This window comes from Brassica napus, chromosome C6, assembly GCF_020379485.1.
Source record: "Brassica napus cultivar Da-Ae chromosome C6, Da-Ae, whole genome shotgun sequence".
Lineage (NCBI taxonomy): Eukaryota > Viridiplantae > Streptophyta > Magnoliopsida > Brassicales > Brassicaceae > Brassica > Brassica napus.
The window spans coordinates 47,637,194-47,656,036 of NC_063449.1; the positions used below are offsets into that span (position 1 = coordinate 47,637,194).

Consider the following 18,843-nt stretch of genomic DNA (forward strand, 5'->3'; position numbering starts at 1 on the left):
TAGGGTAAACCCTCCCTACGGGCGGACACGTAAATAAACTAATAATATAAAATTATTTTTAATTTTTAATTTAATTTAACTAAAATGGTATTAGGTTCATGATTGTTTTATAGCAATTTTATCTATGTATTTTATTATTTATTTTAAAAATTATAATGACACAATTAACAATGTCAATATAATCCCACAGTTATATATGTTTTTTTTTATCATTTTCACACATTTTAACAAAAGAGTAATTATTATTATCCTATTTAATATGTACACTACATATTAATCTCAGATCTCAAAGTTTATAAGAAACAGTCGAATAACTATATATGATGCATCTTTTTTTATGAACTTTACATGATGCATCTTGTGCTTTAGCATGAATTTGTTAACACTGGTTTAGCAGAAGCTGGTTTATAAATGGAAGTTGGTTTGAATTAAAACTGGTTTAAAAAATTTTATATATAAAAATCTTGAGTTAAGTGTTTTTCTATTCAAGTTGGATGTTAGTAATCTTGAAGAAGTATTTGGCCATATATAGGTCGGTTATGTTTTGTAACTTAGTGTGTATAGCTGTAGGTTACATACTATGTCGTTACATATACACACTATGTCGTTACATATAAGTGATGTTATCAAACGTGAATAAGAGGACTCTTCTTTACAACTGCTAAGTGGTCTGGATAGATTCGTAGAGCTCTCGACATTTATTGGAAAACAAAGAAAAAATATTTAATAATTTTTTTGAGATTGAAAAAAAAAAGGTCTGAGAGCTAGCTAGATTAATTATAAAACTGTTATTAACATTAAATTTTTACGTAACCAGAAGCCATCTTTGTTTTGCTCTTGATCTTCTAGGGAGAGTGAAAAGACATAAAATGTAAAAGCATGTGTAAATTATAAAATCCATGGCATGCTTCAGTACCTTTTCGTGTTTCTTTTAGGATGAATTACACAAAAGTTTTTTACTATGATCATCTGCTTAAAAGTTCTGCTGCTTCATCTCATCCTTCTCACAAAAGTTGTGATGATTCGTTGACTTCCTAAACTTGCTCACATACTTGGCATTCTTGTAGAACTCATTTTTATTTTCTGGAAAGAGAAAAGTTAATAGATCATCGCAAAAGAAACAAAACTCATTCAATCTTTACTTCAAGCTTAGTCTGAATCTCATCATAAGAGCTCCAAAATAGTCTTCTTCTAATTCTTAACACCATTGACATAGTCACTGACTAATTAGGATATGCTCTACTTTCTTCTAATCATCTTACATACTACATACACATAATATATACATAACAAATTACTACATACACACTGTAGCAATCATATCATCATCTTAAAGCAAGGGTTCCTCCCAATTCTCGCATCAGAAAAGAGTAGCTAACAACTATGTAGTAAGAGTCTCTTATGAAAGCATTTTTGTGACTGTTATTTGACTTTCAAGTTAGCAAAAATGTGGAGAGAAAGACCACCGCCTCCCAGTCTCTTCATGTTCTTCCTCTTGCATCTCCTCATGTCCATTTCTTTGATTAAAAAAATCTTCATTTTCGTGTGATTCTTCGAGCTACAATACTCATCAATGGCAAGATTCCCCAACCTCTCGCAGATTTCCCCCTCTTAACGTCCCTTAATATAACCAGATTACAAATAAAAATTTGTAAACCATATTTGAAAACTCTACAGCAGCCAGCCACACCTCCACCTTAGAAGAACAACAGTCAGCCTTCAAATCAGAGATCATGACAGATGAGGCATCCATTATATTGAAAATAAAAATTCTCTCAAGATTAGGAAGGGATGAATCCTAACCTTTTTATAGGGGAGAATCGCCGCCTGCAAGATGGATAAATTCATTGAATTCGAGATCGTGGTTGTAATGGGCAGGAAGAGTTAAGTTTTGGTTAATGATTTGAATCAATGCGACTTGTAACGGTTTTGAGGTGAATCAGGGAGACTAAAACGACATGATCAGAGTCCGACGATGAATCATCGAGTCTTAGGCAATATCAGAACCGCCATCGTTTGTATACAGAATCCTAGAGTCCTAGAGCCGATTAACCCTAAAATTGTATGTCGGGAAGAAGATGAAGGCATTATGGGCCTAATTTTTTCTGGATTTCGGGCCCAAATATCATTAACTCAGTATCAATTTTAAATGAAGTGTTTTGAAAACAGCGACACGTGTCGTCTTGAGGATGAGCGACTTTCTAACCTGGCGCTGATGTGGCGCAACAGGAGGGAGACAAAGATTTTTTTATAATAATAGATTTTTGAATGGAAAAAGAAAAAGTATATTTGTGTTTTTTTCTTATTTGTGGCATTGCTCAGACTGAAGTGATACATGGAGAAAAAGAGATATGGCCAAATCCATTGTTTTCAACTATCAAAATTATATTATTCTCCTTTTTTTTCAAAACCATATTATATGCTTTTTATTATTTGCCTGACCATGAGAACTGGTCCTAACTTTCATATTTTTTCCATATAATTATATTCCTCTAGAAAATAGTAGAAATGATTTTTTGGTAGCTAATGCCAAAATAAGATGCCTTCTTTATTATAACCTTTTGAAGAAGCACACTGAAGAGAGTTGTGTAAAGAATAGGATCCCATATGGAAAAGTTGGCAACATAAAAGATGTTATAATTTCCTCTAGTAGTAGCTTAATCCAACGGTCAGCTTGTTCACTCATCTCATTATCCCATGACTTGGGCTATTCTCCACCTTCCATCTGTACCTCTTCCCAACCTCTTTTTATTAAGAAATAAACTTTTCTAATATTTTTCAACTAAAATAAATAAAAAGTGTGGAACAAATAGAAGAAAAAAAGACCAAAAGGGCAAAAACAAAACATCTCTGTTCTTCTTTCTTCTTGAATAGCCATTACTATTCTTCTTCTCTCTTTATATATCTCATCAACTCTCTGTTTTTTCTCTGTTCCGTATATGTACTTTGTTTTCAGGTAAAAGAGATTATCCTTTGCTGCTATCTTCTTCGTGATGTATAATATATTATATATATATCTATGTGCGTGTATATGTGTTTATTAGTGCTCTGTTTCTTGCTGATATACTCAACACTCTTATCTACAAAAAGAAGAATAATATATATATAGATATGATTTCGTTCACGCTTAGTTGTTAGTTTTTATCGGTACGACTAAATATTCAGACATCAGTTCACGTTTCAAACCTGTCTCCTCACTACGATATTATTAGTGTTTGTGTCTTACTCTATACATACATATATCATTCTACATTGATTGGTCTCTTAGAGAACGTTTGCTGCCTACATGTTTCAGCCATTGACGACATGGTGACGAACCTTAAAGTGGATCCTCTTGCTAAGGTGGTCTCTGCCTCTACCACATCCATGGTGAGATCATATTATCTTCTTTGTTAATTAAGATGATTACGTTTTTCTTTTGGAATGTTTTTAACATCATGTGCTTGTTATTTTGGCTTATATGGTTTAGAAGAGCCGCCAGTCAGAGCCATATTATGGTACCCTTGAGACATATCAAGGCCTCCCTTGTCCTTATGGTGGCTACTATGGATTGTACTATCCAAGTCTTGATGGTTCAGTTGGAGAAGCAAAGGATAATGGATATTATAGTTATGGAACAGAAGCTCAATACCCAGTAATCAAAACTTTTTTTGTATATAAATATTTAGATACTCGAATAGCTTTTTTTTATCTGACCATTTTTCTTGATCTTGATTTGAAGGTTATGCAAGGTGAAAATGGATCTTTGGTCTACATGATGCCAGGGTTTCAATCTTATGATGTTAGTTCCACTTATATGCCTATAAGCCCGGCTTGTGTGTCAAGTCAGGCCCTTCACTCACCAATGTATGCAGCTCAAGGGTATTATCAGAACCAATATGGTTATGGAGATGTTTCATCGCCAACCTATCTATGGGAAGACAAGTATGTGTACGGTGTTGCTACAAGTACCAAACCTTTGAAACAGAACATATCTTCTTCTTCAAGTTATAACCCCAGCAACTATTACTCAAAGACCAAGACTTCTTTCACAAGTCACGGCATGGGAGCTCGGCCTAAGAAGTCTGGAGCTTTAAATAGAGATGAAACAGAGAAGGCGAAAGCGAGGAACAAAGATAATGTTAATAGTACTGAAGGAGAATGTGAGTCCTGTGTAGGTTCTGTGATCAAAAGAGATCAATACAACCTCCCTAGCTTTGAGACCAAGTATGAAGAAGCAATGTTCTTTGTGATAAAATCTTATAGCGAAGACGACATTCACAAGAGCATCAAGTACAGTGTTTGGTCTAGTACTCTCAATGGGAACAAGAAGCTAGACAGTGCGTATCAAGAATCTCAAAAGAAGGTTGCAGAGAAAGGTGGAACGTGCCCTGTCTTCCTTTTCTTCTCGGTAAATGAAGTATATAATTTTTTCATTTGGTGCTGACATCTCTTGGTTGGTCTCTGATGTGGTTTTATTGAACTGCAGGTGAATGCAAGTGGCCAGTTTTGCGGTATAGCTGAGATGACTGGGAGAGTAGATTATGAGAAGAGCATGGACTTTTGGCAGCAAGATAAGTGGACTGGCTATTTTCCGGTCAAGTGGCACATAATCAAAGATGTTCCAAATCCGCAATTAAGGCATGTAATACTGGAGAACAATGAGAACAAGCCTGTAACGAATAGCCGAGACACACAAGAGGTAACAAACAGTCTTTTTAGTGAATGATCAATTGTCACAAGAAACAACTAATTCTCATGCTGTTTTAAACTCTACATAGGTGAGGTTGCCACAAGGGAGTGAAGTGTTGAACATATTCAACAGCTATGCAGCAAAGACGTCTATATTAGATGATTTCGATTTTTATGAAAATAGAGAGAAGGTTATGGTTCAGAAGAAGCTAAGGTTCCCTCCGGCTCAGATAAAGGTCATCTTTAGATCTTGTAGTCATCTTCATCTTGTTTCTGTGTACTGTTAATTCCTTGAGTTCTCACCGAAATGTGGCTAGTAAGCCAATTAGCCCTTAATTCTAACCAGCCTCTTTGTCCCTTTACGGTTTTGATCACAGAAGAAAGAAGAAGAAGAATTGGTTGCTGATCTCCAAACAATGGAGATATCAAAGAGCGGAAAACTTACATGACAGGAACTGTGACGTAACTAAAAGTAGCTGTTGTGTGTTTTGGGTTTTTTCCTTTTAAGTCGCCATAAAACGGTTCCATTGGTTCGGATTGCTTTGATTTTTATAACAAGTGATTAGTTTCTTCTTATGCTATTGTGTGTAATGTTTTGCAGTTTTGTAATACCATTGACGAATAAAATTTGGTTTAATAGTGAAATCTCAAAAATCGTAGGATAAGGCTTAGACATATTAAGTTTATAAAAGGCTTAGACATGAAAATGAGTTCTCTACGATCTCTTCAAGGAGCCTGCATGGCTAACTCAGAACAAACCTAGAACAGATCACGGCTGGCTCGGGGGTGGTCCACGTCCACCGCGTGTGGTTCGGCCACCACGAGAATTCACTCGACCGCCTCCTCGAGTGTTTACAATTCGACCACGACCTCTAGGAGCCGGTGGTGAAGGAGCTCGGTTGGCTGGTGAGGGAGTTCGGGTTCCTCCTAAAGCGGCTACTCCGGCTCGTCTTATAGCTGCTTTCTCCTTTGCTTTATCAGCTATATTAATAGTCCTACTTGGCGACGCTGCTCTTTTCGTTTCTTCACTAGTTTCTGGAGTTTCGCTCGCACCTGCTGATGCTGGAGTGGTAGATGCAGAGACAGTTGTAGCTACTGTGGTCTCTGCTACTTGAGATCGGTTTCTTTTCGTTTCTTCAGTTTCTGGAGTAGAGGAAGTGGGTGGAGTGGCAGATGCAGAGGTGGTCTCTGGCTTGAGATCGGTTTCTGCTACTTGTTGATTATTACCATTGTTGGGTTTATCAGAGGCTTCTTCAACAGCTACATCACCTCCTTCGTCGTTCTTAACATCTTCTAGTGGTGGTTCAATGGTTGTTTCAGCTTCCTCCATTGTTGTCTCCATCCTAATAGGTGACTGCATGGGTGTAGTAGCTACATCCGTAGGCTCTTCGAGATCTTCCAGTGTATCTAGATCGAGCTCGCCTTCTTCTTTATCAAATTCCGCATCTGCCAGATCTTGATTCTCTTGTTCGGTCTGATCCTTGAACTCTTCTTCGGTAGGGATGGTTTCAGTCTTGGTTGGGTTTTCTTCCACTGGTTCATCAGCTTTATCCTGCCCTTCTTCAGCTTCATTTTCTTGTTGTGCTTCCACTGTTTCCTCATCTGCAATCTCAGCTTCTGTTTCTTCATTGTCGTCTTCGGCGGCAGTAGTAGCATCCATGGTTTCATCCATGTCTGGCTCTTTGGAGAGGTTATCACCTTCGGCAGTATCAGGTTCTGTCTCAGATCCTTTTGGCTTCTTAGACGCAGGTGGTACAATCTCGGTACTAGCTTCCCCTTGAGTCGCTTGCGGTTGCTCAGAAGCCAACGAATCGGCCTGCCGTTTACGGACATGTGTCTGAACAGGCGGTACAACTGTGGTTCCTTGACTCTCTGTGACATGGGAGGAAGGCTGTTTTCCTTCACCACCAGCTCCTTCGGCTTCTGGCATCTCAGTATCAACTTGAGGTTCCTCTGGTTTGCCAAGCTGGGGACGAATAATCCTCCCTCTGCGGAGTTCAGCGTTTGGTTTCTGCAAAGTCAATCTCTTCACTTTGGGTTGCTGCTGCGTAGTCGCCATCGGTGCTTTTGACGAAGAAGCTCTGGCTATGGCTGAAGGCTCAACTGTAGCAGGGGATGCTTCAGTAACCATATCGGTAGATTTGGTGCTGCCTTGAGAATTGAGGACAAAAGTACGAGCCATGCGTTCAAAGGAGTCAACAGCTGATACGTAGGCAGCGGCTTGGTCATTCAATACGCTTCCAGAGAGAACCTGGACAGCTGAAGTACCCTATTTAAAAGAAACGAAAGAAAGCTTAGAACATAGGTCATGAGTGACATGATATATGTTGGTGCATATATAAATATATCTACAAATACTAGTTACCTCTGGAAGATTTCCATCCGCTTGCTTCAATTTGTCCAATTCTTCAGAGAGATTAGCCAATGCCGTCTGATACCTCTCGAGCTTAACAAGCTCTTCATCCACTTTAGTTTTCTCCTGAGAAAAAGATAGGGAACATATGAGCTATAAGGTATTGGGTGACGATTTTCAAATTGGGTACTTTGAAGAACTATGTTTCTAAAATTGCCACAAGACGTGAGTAACAAGAGACACACAAGTGAGGCTGGAGAGAACCGAACCTTTTTAATGTTGGCCAAGGAGTCTTCAAGTACCTTCTCAACAGACTTGCGTTCTGTTTTCTCTTTTGTTAATTCGTCATCCTTCTTCTTCAGGTCATCTTTCAGTGAATGAAGATATTTATCCAATATCTGCAGCAAAAGTTCATGTGTTTTTAAAAAGGGCACAGAACACATGAAATCAGGGAGCTACAAACTAAATACGATTTGTCTAATAATACCTGAATTTTTTGTTCTTTTTCATCTCTCTCCTTAACGGCCTGCTCCACCGTAGCATCAGTTGTTGTTCTCTTTCCAGCTTTTGGCACCAATAGATAACATGAGCAAATACTAATAGAAACTTACCAAAAAATATTATGACTTAAAAATAATGATAGGTACCCTCTTTGGCTTCCTCTAACTGTTTAGAGAGTGACTGATTATCACTGTTCAAATCGTCCCTTTCCTTTTCGAGCTTTTTCTTCATGAAGGTATAAGATCTCTTGACCCTTGTGATCTCTGCTTTCAGCTTCTCCGAGTCTGACTCCATAGTCGCCTGATAAAAAAGTACAGAGACAGGATTAGCAGCTTTACAGGTGGGGTAGTTCTCATTCTACATGTAACAGCTAAGTTTCCATCAAGAGAGATCGTTCTCATTCTACCTGTGCTTGCTGAGAAGCGTCTAACGTTTTCTCTTTCTCACTCAGTTCTGCTTTGCATCTTGTTAGATCCTTCTCCCTCTCACTCAGATCGTTTTTACAGTTTGTTAGATCCTTCTCTAGTTGCGATATCTTATTCTGCTTCTCTAGGAGAAGCTTCTTGAAACCTTCAATATGATTATCTTTCGCTTTCAGTTTCTCCTAGTCATATCAACACAATTTATAGCATCAGCGTCATTCATACACTAAAAGATAAGTTCACCCAAAAATCTCGCCAGTTAAAAAGACAATTATCCTACACTAGAATATGAACGAAATGCCATTGTGTAATCAGCGTCAAAGGTAAGAAATAAAAGGAGACAAAGAGGCCTCCTAGACAGTTTCATTGACCAGGAAATATGATGATTAGTAACTGTTTAGAATCTAGATATACAGTCCCTTAACAACGACCTTCAGCAGACAATGGTATCATTTCATGAATTGACATTTTAACTTGTTGCACAGTAACATAGCTAGGGAACTTATACACACCTACGAAAAAAACATGACTACTGCAGAAATTTCAACAATGTCACATTAACTTTAGAGGAATACCTCGAGTTGCCGCACTTCAACTTTGAGGCGATTGTAGTCAGCAACATCAATGTTTTTATAAGTCTCTCTCAACTGCAAAAAACGAAAACAGTTGTAAGTATGCGTAAATAAATATATAGCTTTTAGTATCAACTAGCGTACCTCATCCACCCTCTTTTTTTCAAGATCGGACTCCTTCCTTAGCCTTTCCATCTCGCTTATACACAAGTCTAACTCGGTTTGCTTTTGCTTCAATAGATTTTCCAAGTTTTCGGAATCCGTCTTAGCCTTTTGAGCTACCTCACGCAATCTCTGAAATTTGAAACAAGTTTTATCAGCTCTTACTAAGACAGTCAGCAGGATCAGGTGGTGCAAGGGAGTTTAGTCACTCGAGCCATATAAAGCAGAAGAAATTTTCCTGAAAGTTCCACTACGAACCTGGCACTCCTCAAAGTTATGTTTGTTTTCTTCCCTGAGTTGCATGTTGCTTTCACGGAGCAAGTTCACCTCACTAACCTGCAAGGAGAACTTTGAAGTCAGCTAAAGTTAATAATTTCATTCCAACCTTGGCTAGGGAATCAAAACGACGAGCTCCAAGCAGAAAGTATTGAATTGAGGAACTGAAGAAGCAAGATTATTAGTTCGTGTCATTCAACTTTACCTGGAGCTGGAGAGATTTGATTTCATCCTCAGTCAATAATGAGGCCCTTGTACTGGCACGCTCAGCATTAAGTGAACCCCGGGCAGATTCTGCCATCTTCAAGGCACTCTCAAGCTAGACAATAACAATGTTGCAAGAAAAATCGTAACGCAGTCAAAACTCTAATAAATATATAGGATTTTTTTTCTTTACATGTGTGCGTGTATTGAGAAGGGTGTTGCTTTAAAAGAGATGTTATAGCAAAATTAGGATAATGATAAAATACAACAACTTACTTGCGATTGCAACCGTAACTTTTCCTGTCTCATAAGTGATATTTCTGTTTCAGCCTGTCAAAAAAGATGCAGAAAACTTAGATAACGACACAGTACGCAGACGAGGTAGAAAGAAAAGAAAGCAATCCTAAATATGGAACTTCTCTTACTATTTCCTTTGTTCTGCGCAAATAATTGACTACACTTTGCAAACCAGAATCTCCAAGTTGATCCGAGTCAGTGTTTCCAGATGATAGGTTTCCAGAACGGCTATCTTTCTCAGCTGAGCGAAGATGCATAGCCTCAAGTCGGCTATGGAGTAATTTGTTCTGATGGAGAGAGCGATTAAGATGAGTGGAAAATTCGTAACAAGAACATCAACTGAAACTCTACATAATCCTCATCATATATGATAGGAATAGAACACACTAAATAACATCAAACAGATAATGGACGAGAGGTGCCAACTTCGATATGTCATATGCATTGAAAAGAGTAAGATAGCCAAAAAGTAAAGATCAGAGAGCAGTGGCCACCTGTTCATTAAGTTCATGATACATCTTCTCCGCTTGATTCTTTTGCTGCTCTAGCATACATTTCTCTTCACTCCACTTGGAGTTAAGCTCGGACTGAAAAAGACCATAAAAGATAATTAAATCGTTTCTGGAATCAGCACTTTAGTTTATGTTTCCCGACAGTAACTGTGGAAGATTTAAAAATAACATTGAAGTTTTAATAGAGTAGAAGTTACAATTTCCGTTCCCCTTGAATCAGCCAATTTACGTAGTTCAGATGCCTCCTCTTGAAGGGAAGCCAAAGCCTGCGATGTTTTCGTCAGCTCTTGAATAGTTTCAGACTGCAGAATAACCTGCGTTCCAGAAAGTAGAGAAACAAGATAGGCCATTAAAATGTCTGGACTAAAGGAGAACAAAATCAAAATATAGAAGTAACCTAACAAGCATTTTATGAAAATATCTGAAGTGTTATAAGACAGAGGTGTTATAAAATAGAGTTTTCAGAAACCACTGTTTAATAAAATGGAGCAACAAGATGGGTATTGAAGTATTTCAGCTTCGAGAATTATCCAATAAAAACCAAAGTTATAGCCAACGACGTGAATATGCATGATGGTGAATATATTTCTTAAAATAGAGAGCCTTCACAAACCTGTCTTTCATAATTTCTCTGAGCAACACGCCATTTTTCATGTTCCTTCTCCAAGTCATCCTTCATAGTGGACATTTGGATATTCATTGCTTCGATTTGGGAACTGCATTCAATTCTATGATGTCAATTTAAAGACGAACATGTGTATGCGGATGGGTCAAAAGATAACATGTACCTTTTAACTAAGCTTTCTTCTCTCAGACTCGCAATTTCAGCTGATGCTGATACAAGAGCATCTTCTTTTCCTGCAGCAGCATTGGTTATCTGCTCAGATTTTTGTAGACAGTCGTTTTCAAGTACTGACACCCTTTCCCTAAGAGAAACAAGCTCTGCTTCCAACGATTCCTGTCTCTTTTCAGCCTATAAATAGCCATCAGGTTAAAAATCAAACCAAATAACAGATCTACTTTTATTAAAGGAAATAGTTGCACAGCTAGATAAGATCATTGTTTACGGACAATCACCAATACCTCAAGTCTGAAGTTCTCATGGGCAGATTCCATTTGCTTTAAAGCAATTTCGTTCACCTGGGCTATACTCTTGTACTGTAAGATAATCCACAACGTCAGTTGCTAGTGGTGAGGAATACCAAACTAACAAAGCAAATTCAGCAATTACCTGAAGCATGTGGCTTTTGCTAGATTCTACATCTCCCCTCAACTTTTCCATTTCTTCCTTTGCAGTACGCAGTTCTACGGACATCTAGTGTAAATAACATCCACATCGAAAAGAGATTAACAGACAGCAATACAACCACAAATATTCGATTGCTATATAGCAACAAGTTAAAGGCAAACACAAAATAATTGCTTAAGCGAAAGTCTCAAATCTGCTTATTCAACTAGCTGGGTAGTACATAATGCAAATCCTAACTCCTATCGGAGACGCATGTTCAGCTTCAAGAAAGTTTTCACCTTATCGTACAAAAATCAACATCTTTTACAATAACTTTGAAGTTTTTACGAAAAGATTGCAACCACGAAATATGAGCAATACTGTAATTACGTAATTTAAAAACTCATAAAAATATTGGTGAAGGACTTCACTGACCTCATTATCAGAAAGAGAGACGACTCCACCACTGTCCATATCAATGCTCTAGAAGTGCGAAAACAGAATTCATTACAATTTACAAAAGCATATTACTAATTGCAAATTACATTCAGGACTTGCTGTTTGAAGTAACCCCACAACTCAATTATCAAGAAAATTATAACGTTTACCTTAGGATCTGAAGACCTTATCTTCTTCTCCAAATCAGAAAGTCTAGCCTAATTTTACACATTTAAACAAATAATCAACGACAATAACCAGCCAAAATAGAGCATGCCAATATAAGTATGGATTGCTGACAGATGCAAAATTTAGTGGATTGACAACGTGTAATCTTGTGGTTATTACACATATCCAAAACTAGTAAAACCAGTTCGCACAAACCAAATCACATGCAAAGACTCGCTTCAAAATAGCCACCAGAGGAAAGGCAATCAGGAAAGGTCCACCTAGAAAAGCTAGTATGCAATCTAGGAACTGGCCATCGTAAGGAACGTAAAATAGACTTAAAAGAGTACCTCAGCCACAGAAGCCCTTGATTCTGCTGCCGAGACAGCCTTCAAGGCATTAGCCAATTCTTTTCCCATTTCTTCGACCTGCATAACAGCATTGTTCAAAGTTTGATTGCGGTCCGAAGTGCTATTTCGCGAATTGCTCCTTTCTTCTTGCAATTCATTTTTAGCTTCAGCCCATTCTTTCTGAGAAAACACCGTCCAAAAAATCAGTAAATTTTCTACATAAGGAATGCGCCAACACAAGAATTATTAAATATGCTACAGACCTCAAGTTGCTTGATATGCTCCTCTTGTTTCCTTCTCTCAGCAGCTCTTGCTTCCTGAGATTTTTGGTAAAGATATCAAATTTTAATCAGTATTCCTCCTCGCAACAAATTAGTAAACTAAAACCAAAGGTGGTTTTGTTACCTCACGAACTTCCTCTGTACTCTGTATAGTATCCAAGGTAGCCTGCAGAAAATTAGGTTAGCCAAAAGAAAATGAACATGCACAACTTAAGATAGAATTTGCAATACTAATGCTTCCAACCTGAAGACGATAAACTCTCTGAGATAGAGTAGAAACTTCATCAGAAGCTCGTTTTTCAGCATTGGATAACACTTCTTTTTCTTGTTTCAGAACCGAAACCTATAATACAGATTACTATTAGATTTAAAGCACATAAAATCAAAAAAATTGACGTATGTGATTGGTATACTACCTCCATTGATAATTTTCTAGAAATAACTTCCGCTGCATGCAGAGACTCAGAACTCTCACGTAACTTCCTTTGGTGATCGATGATCAGCTGCGAGAACTCTATGTTTCTTGCCAAAACACCGTTCATTTCTTCTCTCTGTTACAAGATATATAAGATGAAGAAAGCACAATCCACACAAGCAGTTGATGATATAAATTTGTGACAAATATTAAAGATCACCTTGCGTTCAGATTCTTTCATGATGCCTTCTAGTTTTTCCCTAACAAAATTTGCCTCCATGGCCAACTTATCCCGTTCAGACCTTATCGCTATTATCTCACTCCTAGCCTTCGCTAAATCTTCTTCCAGACTTCGGATGCGTTCGAAAGTTTTTTCTTGGGCTCTTTTCGTAGCTTCCTGGAACAAGCAATCCAGTCAACAAATGAGTCTCAAACAACTACATTGATGCGCCGAAAGAGAGAATAATAAAGAAGAGTAAGGAAACAAAATACCTGTGAATCCTCAAGTAGATGTAAAAAGTTATTCCTTCCTGGCACTACAGCAAACAAAATACATCTCAGTCAAGCCATTTTAAAGCTTATACAACCGAACTATGTATTCCAATTTATTAGCAAAGCAAGAAACAGCCTGTGAATCTTCTTTACGTTTCAGGAAACAAATGAGATTTTCAGGAAAGCTAATTATGTTTAAAAGCTAGACTTCAACTGAAATTTGATTGTGCGGATACGGCGTTGATTTTCACGACTGATTATTGCGATATATGAGGTAAACCATCGTGAGCAAACTTAAATTCCAGATGCTCCCCAATCTTAAAATTCGGTAGTTATTCAGATCCAGATGCTTCCTAACCTAATTTTTAATTTCAGAGTTGTAGCGACTGTATCTTCAATATTTCTTGTCTACCTACTCAAACTCAACCATTTGTAATAAGATTTTGGTAAGGATTATAGTTCAAAGATCAACTAAAATCTCATTTAATTAAACTTATCCAGTGAAGTCAATAATTGAGGGTAGCAGGAACACATAATCACTATATAGAGCTCAAACCTGGAGGCAAATCTGAAGAACGAGAATTAGATGAATAACGTTTCTGTTCCTCTTCATATAGTCGTTTATACATTGCAACCTGAAAAGAACAAAATGTACACGAAAAATCATTGATTTGAAAACCAAGATCATTTAAGCAAGTGCAATTGAGAAGAGAACCACCCTAACTGAAGGGTGGAAAAGACTTACAGATGTGTGAAGTGATTCAATCATTTGACCCTGCTCTTCAGCTCTTTTGAGCACGATGGCTACTTTGGAAGAAGCTTCATCAGTCTTTTTCTTCAGGTCTGTCTCAAACATTTCCTGGGATTCCAAAAATACTTTTAAAACGACACTGCACTGAAGGAAAAACCGGGAAAAAATCAGTCATACCTTCAGCTCCATTTCCCTACTTTCAATCTGCTCTGAGAGACTACGAACAAGGTTTCGGAGCTTAACATTCTGCTCAACTAGTCCATTTATATCTTTAAACTTCAACTGAAAATTCATCCCAACAAGTGGACAAGCATTAGTCATCCACAAATTATTTCACAAGTAAATTCTAACACATAGAATGACCTCAAGAAAAAGAGAGAAACTTACAAGATGCTCTGAAATAATTTTATCAGCTTCAGATTCCATTTCCATCTCAACGTCAGAAAGCTGAGCATCATCTTCTTCATCATCCCTGGCAGCTCCACAGCGGAGTTGGACATCACGGCACTCCTTCAGTAGTATCGTTACCTAAATCATGTATACAAACACAAAGTAGCAATTAATAAGGCAACCCGTTAGGCATATATCTGTGAGCTAAAGTTCTACCTATTAACATTGCAAATCATCTAAGCCAAGAAACTGAAGGAAACAACAAACATGCAGAAAAAAAAAAAACATAGCATGGTGAACAAAGGAGAATAGATTTTCCAGTAACCTGCTTCTGTAAGTCAGATATATCTTTCTGAGATAGAATATTTTCACGTTCCCGTCTCCTCAAGTCAGCCTATCAATAAAATAAATATATAAGAACAGCACAAAATATGCATACTAAACAGCCACTATGATAATACCAAGTACCTTTAGCTCCATGATGTACTTCTCCATATTTGATTGTTCAGATACAGAATCCTGAAGTTTTTGATTGACTAGTGAATAAGCTTCAACCAAACGCTCATGCTCACCTGGAAACAAAAAACATATTGCACCAAATGAGGTTTAAACATGATGTATCCAACAAGATAAAACAAAAATTCTGCACAGATGAAAGAAATATTTGGGAGCACAGAAATGAATCATACCTCTTTCCTCTTGGATAAACTCAGCTTTCTCTTCTAATTCGGATAAAACCTAAATACACATGATTCAAGGCCAACATTCTAGTTAAATGATCAAATTCAGACACAGCTCTGACGAAAAGGAAACTTTTAATGTTTCCATCGGGTATTGACCATCAAGCCCACAAGTCTTGCATAATTTTACAGGAAATGAAAAGAAAAAGGAACTGAAGTTGGAAAAAGTTGTAGCCAACTAACAAAAAGAGACAAAACAAGAGTTAACATCTAAACAAATACGGTCAAGTAGTTCATACCCGTTGTAGTATCAACTCAGCTTCCTTTCGACCTAATTGCTCATGTCTCATTGCATCAACAGCCTCTTGATACTTCTCATAAATTTTGGCCAACTACAGAAACAAAAAAAAAAGATATTTACGCAACTAATAGAGTTGAAATGCTGATAAAATGGACTAATATAATAAGACTGAAACTCACACTCCACCCATCACGTAAGAGTGAAGCTGCCAGCGCCGTTCCTGACACACCAGCAGGAATCTTAGAAATTATTGCATGGCTTTCCTCTATCATGTTGCTGGTCCCTGAATCGTCTGCCCCTCTAGGAAAAAAAGAATTTCAAAAGAAACATCTTAAAATGTTATCGTTACATGAACACTAGTGTCTAGGGCAATCAAAAACCATATTTAAATGCCACTATAACCAATTTCATGGATCAAACACTCTTAAGAAAATCACTTCACTGTAAACCCCAGTAAAGACTTCAAACAACTATAATTTTCTAGCACCAGCTAGGAATTTAAAAACTTCCTTATGTTTTGGTCAGAAGATCTACAGGTTCGTAGTACTAGAGGATCATAGGCGAGATCTATAGAATCCGTATTGAAAGTACATCTCTTGAAGCAACCAATATCACTAATCCCTACTTTTACTTGTTTCGGCTCTATTTCATAAGCAAATATAGCAAAAAAAGATGGCAGGAACACACAAAAAAAAATCACTTTATTGCGTGTCCGTACAAAGGTTCCTCAAAATGAACAATATCTTGTTCCCAGAAAGGTGAATTATACCTTGTGAAACTGCTGAAAGGTAAAAGCGTTAACTCATTTGTTTTCCTAGTTTTCTCAATTTCTGCTTCAAGCTTCTCAAGTTTTTGTTTAAGGTCTTCGTTCTCCTGAAATTGAAGATAACAAAAGTAATTATCTGTTTAGAAAATAAACTAAAATACACAAAAGGTGAGAACTCGTAGATCCAAAGGGTATACCAGATATTGAAAAAAGAACTTCTCAAAAAAAAACATATTGAAATTAAGATTATAGGAAATTACTCCTATATTTGAAGACAGAACGAACTAATTTATTTTAGAGAACAATCGTTCAAGTTACTATATCTGATTATAAGGTTAACTGAAGCAATACCGTAACAGCAATTTTTCCTACAGGAAACACCCTCAGTATAAGTTGAAAAGGATGCCACCACTTAACTAGTAACCGGAACAGGCAACAGATGTTATAAATAATAGACAAAAGTGTCTCAGTACCTTCTCTAGCTGCTGGTTTGTAGACATTTCTTTCTCAAGACTATCTTTGTACCCACTCTCGACTTGGATCAAACGTGCCTGATCAGTCATAATTTAAACTCAGATGGCGAGCATACAGACACAAAAGCTACAATCAATTCCCTCTAAATTGTTACAGCAAACTTGCCTCTAAGGCCTTAACGACACCCTCAAGTTCACCCGCCTTTCTGGACCATTCCTCCGAACTTTCCTTGTACAGCTCAACAAGCTTGTTCGCCTAGGTCAACAACCAAGTAATCGATTAGATTGAACTAAACAACAACTAGGGATATCTACATTAAAAACATGAAATGCCTGAAAAAGATCGATAAAGTTAGCTCTCCTTCAAGGTTTAAAAACAAAAGAATTTGAAAACTCACGGTAGAAAGTTCAGCATTGTATTGCTCTTCAGTGGCCGCTGCTGCAACTTTGCACGAGCTGAGCTCCTTTGAACACGAAGAAAAACAAGTAAACGTCATAAAGCACGAAATGATAAGGTAACAAGTGATTTATCCCATGCATACCTCTTGTAGTGAAGTAATCTTAGCTTCCAGCTCTCTCAATCTTTCCTTATGCCAATTCAACGAACTAGAGCACTCATTGTAATTTTTCTCAACCTGATAAGAGATGAAAATGAAACTGGAGTAAAGGAAATGACTTTAAGAAAAGAAAAGCAGAGCATTAGAAAATAAGCTCTTACATCCACAAGCTTCGCAGACATTTCAGCCTCAAGATCAGAATGCCTCCTACGGAGTTCAGCATAACTATCAACTTTGGCTGTTAACTCCTCATCAAGCCATTTCGTATGCCTTTCCATGAGCTCTTTCTCCTGAGATAAACGACTGCACATAGCTTGCGAACGCGCCAACTCTGCTCCTGCTTCAGCATATCTAGACTCCTTCTCCGAATTGGCGTCAGTCAGCTTAACCTGATAATAAATTAACCAATCAATTAGGATTCAAACTTTATTAGTAAATAAAAAAATAGAGAAGCAGCATCACTACTCACGATTTTATCCAGATAACTCTTTATATTCGAATTCTTCTCGCTAATCTCAGCATCTTTCTGCTCCAGCAACTCCATGAGTTGCCTCTTGGACTTGTGAAGCTCAGCCATCTCCGTCGTCATCCTCTCTAACTCTCCATCCTTCTCAATCTACATCACCAAAACAAGTATCTCCCTCAAAATCACACGAAAACACTCAAAACCACCACACGAAATCACAAGAACGTTACCGATTGCAAATGAAGCTGGTGCTTCTCCGCCTGAGACTGCGCGAGCTCAGCCAATCTACCGTCGAGATCGGACTGAAGCTGCGCGTTCTGAGATTCAAGCGACGCGAAATCGCGAGAGAGCGAGAGGTACTTCTGCTCGAGAAGCGAGCACGTCTGCTCCGCCGTGATGGAAGCGGCGTCGGCCTTGGCGCGGACACTGTCAAGCTCGGCGTAGAGCTTGCGGATGTACTCGTCGGCTCTCTCGGCGACCACCGACGCGGCGTCGCTGGAGAGCCGCGCGAGCTCGTCGTCGGGCATAAACAAGGGCATAGTTTCGTGCCCTAGCTTCTAGAAACAACCGTGGCTATATACGTCGACACTTGCGAACACTCTTTTTTTTATTCTCCCTGGCGAAATCGATTCGGGAAAGCGATGAATGATGCAATGCTCGAGAAAACCTCAGGGGAGTTTATACGTCGTGTTTAGTAAACGACGTCGTTAGTCTACTGGGCCAAACACTTGTCAGTTTTGGGCCGAACTGATACCAGGTCACTTGTTGGGCTTATGTTTTGGTAGTGTATTTTGTTACGAATTAACAATTGTTTAGCTGTCTTAGCTCAGAGCGCGTGACTTTTAATCCCGTGGCCGTGGGTTCGTTCTGCACAGACCACAGACGTGGGTTCGTTCTGCACAGACCACAGACGGCGGTTTTGTTTTTAACTATGGTGTCAGACTCGTTCATGCCATGCACAGGCCTGGCCATGCATGCGTTTGAAATAATCTCGATGCCATGCATACTACATGGAAGTATGTAACAAAGCAAACAACTCACACTTTTATCCAAGTTACTGTTTCATCCATATTTTTCCAAATTGTATAAATTTGTTATGTTTTGATTTTAATTGGAT

At 38.1% G+C, this 18,843-nt stretch overlaps 2 protein-coding genes and 1 long non-coding RNA gene across 6 annotated transcripts; 1 reads left to right on the forward strand and 2 right to left on the reverse strand.

Moving 5' to 3' along the window:
* Nucleotides 1-1,104: 1,104 nt before the first annotated feature.
* On the reverse strand, nt 1,105-2,372 carry LOC125589197. Of its 2 annotated transcripts, none has more exons than XR_007325368.1 (2): nt 1,804-2,372; nt 1,105-1,696 (listed from the first exon to the last, which is right to left on the reverse strand). It is a non-coding gene; the product is annotated as an uncharacterized LOC125589197 (long non-coding RNA). The 2 variants fall into 2 exon arrangements; XR_007325367.1 differs by having other exon boundaries at nt 1,105-1,717.
* A 427-nt stretch (nt 2,373-2,799) lies between these two features.
* Nucleotides 2,800-5,316, forward strand: LOC106356062 (YTH domain-containing protein ECT2-like). 3 transcript variants are annotated; one of them, XM_022689306.2, is made up of 7 exons: nt 2,800-2,956; nt 3,296-3,369; nt 3,470-3,634; nt 3,722-4,390; nt 4,469-4,681; nt 4,761-4,907; nt 5,049-5,316. In XM_022689306.2, the coding sequence occupies exons 2-7, from the start codon at nt 3,307-3,309 to the stop codon at nt 5,118-5,120; spliced, it is 1,329 nt and encodes a 442-aa protein (XP_022545027.2). In that variant the 5' UTR covers nt 2,800-2,956; nt 3,296-3,306; the 3' UTR covers nt 5,121-5,316. The 3 variants fall into 3 exon arrangements, with proteins under 3 accessions (XP_022545027.2, XP_048617569.1, XP_048617567.1); XM_048761612.1 differs by having other exon boundaries at nt 5,052-5,316; XM_048761610.1 differs by lacking the exon at nt 2,800-2,956 and adding an exon at nt 3,196-3,213.
* LOC125589198 (nuclear-pore anchor-like) lies at nt 5,286-18,384 on the reverse strand. The gene is made up of 44 exons (XM_048761609.1): nt 17,957-18,384; nt 17,730-17,876; nt 17,422-17,649; nt 17,246-17,338; nt 17,102-17,167; nt 16,870-16,959; nt 16,704-16,781; nt 16,234-16,337; nt 15,644-15,764; nt 15,463-15,555; nt 15,173-15,221; nt 14,952-15,055; nt 14,809-14,877; nt 14,481-14,621; nt 14,271-14,375; nt 14,088-14,201; nt 13,899-13,977; nt 13,343-13,386; nt 13,071-13,247; nt 12,852-12,986; nt 12,680-12,778; nt 12,560-12,601; nt 12,418-12,471; nt 12,155-12,334; nt 11,807-11,854; nt 11,634-11,681; nt 11,202-11,285; nt 11,054-11,128; nt 10,759-10,943; nt 10,584-10,686; nt 10,168-10,284; nt 9,953-10,045; nt 9,587-9,745; nt 9,438-9,491; nt 9,163-9,276; nt 8,940-9,017; nt 8,664-8,813; nt 8,523-8,594; nt 7,932-8,129; nt 7,672-7,825; nt 7,512-7,588; nt 7,294-7,422; nt 7,037-7,150; nt 5,286-6,940 (listed from the first exon to the last, which is right to left on the reverse strand). Exons 1-44 carry the CDS (start codon nt 18,263-18,265, stop codon nt 5,441-5,443), a joined length of 6,273 nt encoding a protein of 2,090 aa, XP_048617566.1. The 5' UTR covers nt 18,266-18,384; the 3' UTR covers nt 5,286-5,440.
* Between the last annotated feature and the right edge of the window lie 459 nt (nt 18,385-18,843).

What these genes read in the sequence shown, in the direction of transcription:
- LOC106356062 (XM_022689306.2), top strand. Translation starts at nt 3,307, where the DNA reads ATGGTGACGAACCTTAAAGTGGATCCTCTTGCTAAGGTGGTCTCTGCC. An exon ending in CTGTCTTCCTTTTCTTCTCG is followed by an intron (nt 4,391 to 4,468) that starts GTAAATGAAGTA and finishes ATTGAACTGCAG; the next exon opens with GTGAATGCAAGTGGCCAGTT. An exon ending in ATAGCCGAGACACACAAGAG is followed by an intron (nt 4,682 to 4,760) that starts GTAACAAACAGT and finishes AACTCTACATAG; the next exon opens with GTGAGGTTGCCACAAGGGAG.
- LOC125589198 (XM_048761609.1), bottom strand. Translation starts at nt 18,265, where the DNA reads ATGCCCTTGTTTATGCCCGACGACGAGCTCGCGCGGCTCTCCAGCGAC. An exon ending in AGAGTTATCTGGATAAAATC is followed by an intron (nt 17,650 to 17,729) that starts GTGAGTAGTGAT and finishes ATTTATTATCAG; the next exon opens with GTTAAGCTGACTGACGCCAA. An exon ending in AAAAAGAACAAAAAATTCAG is followed by an intron (nt 7,423 to 7,511) that starts GTATTATTAGAC and finishes CTTTTGCTGCAG; the next exon opens with ATATTGGATAAATATCTTCA.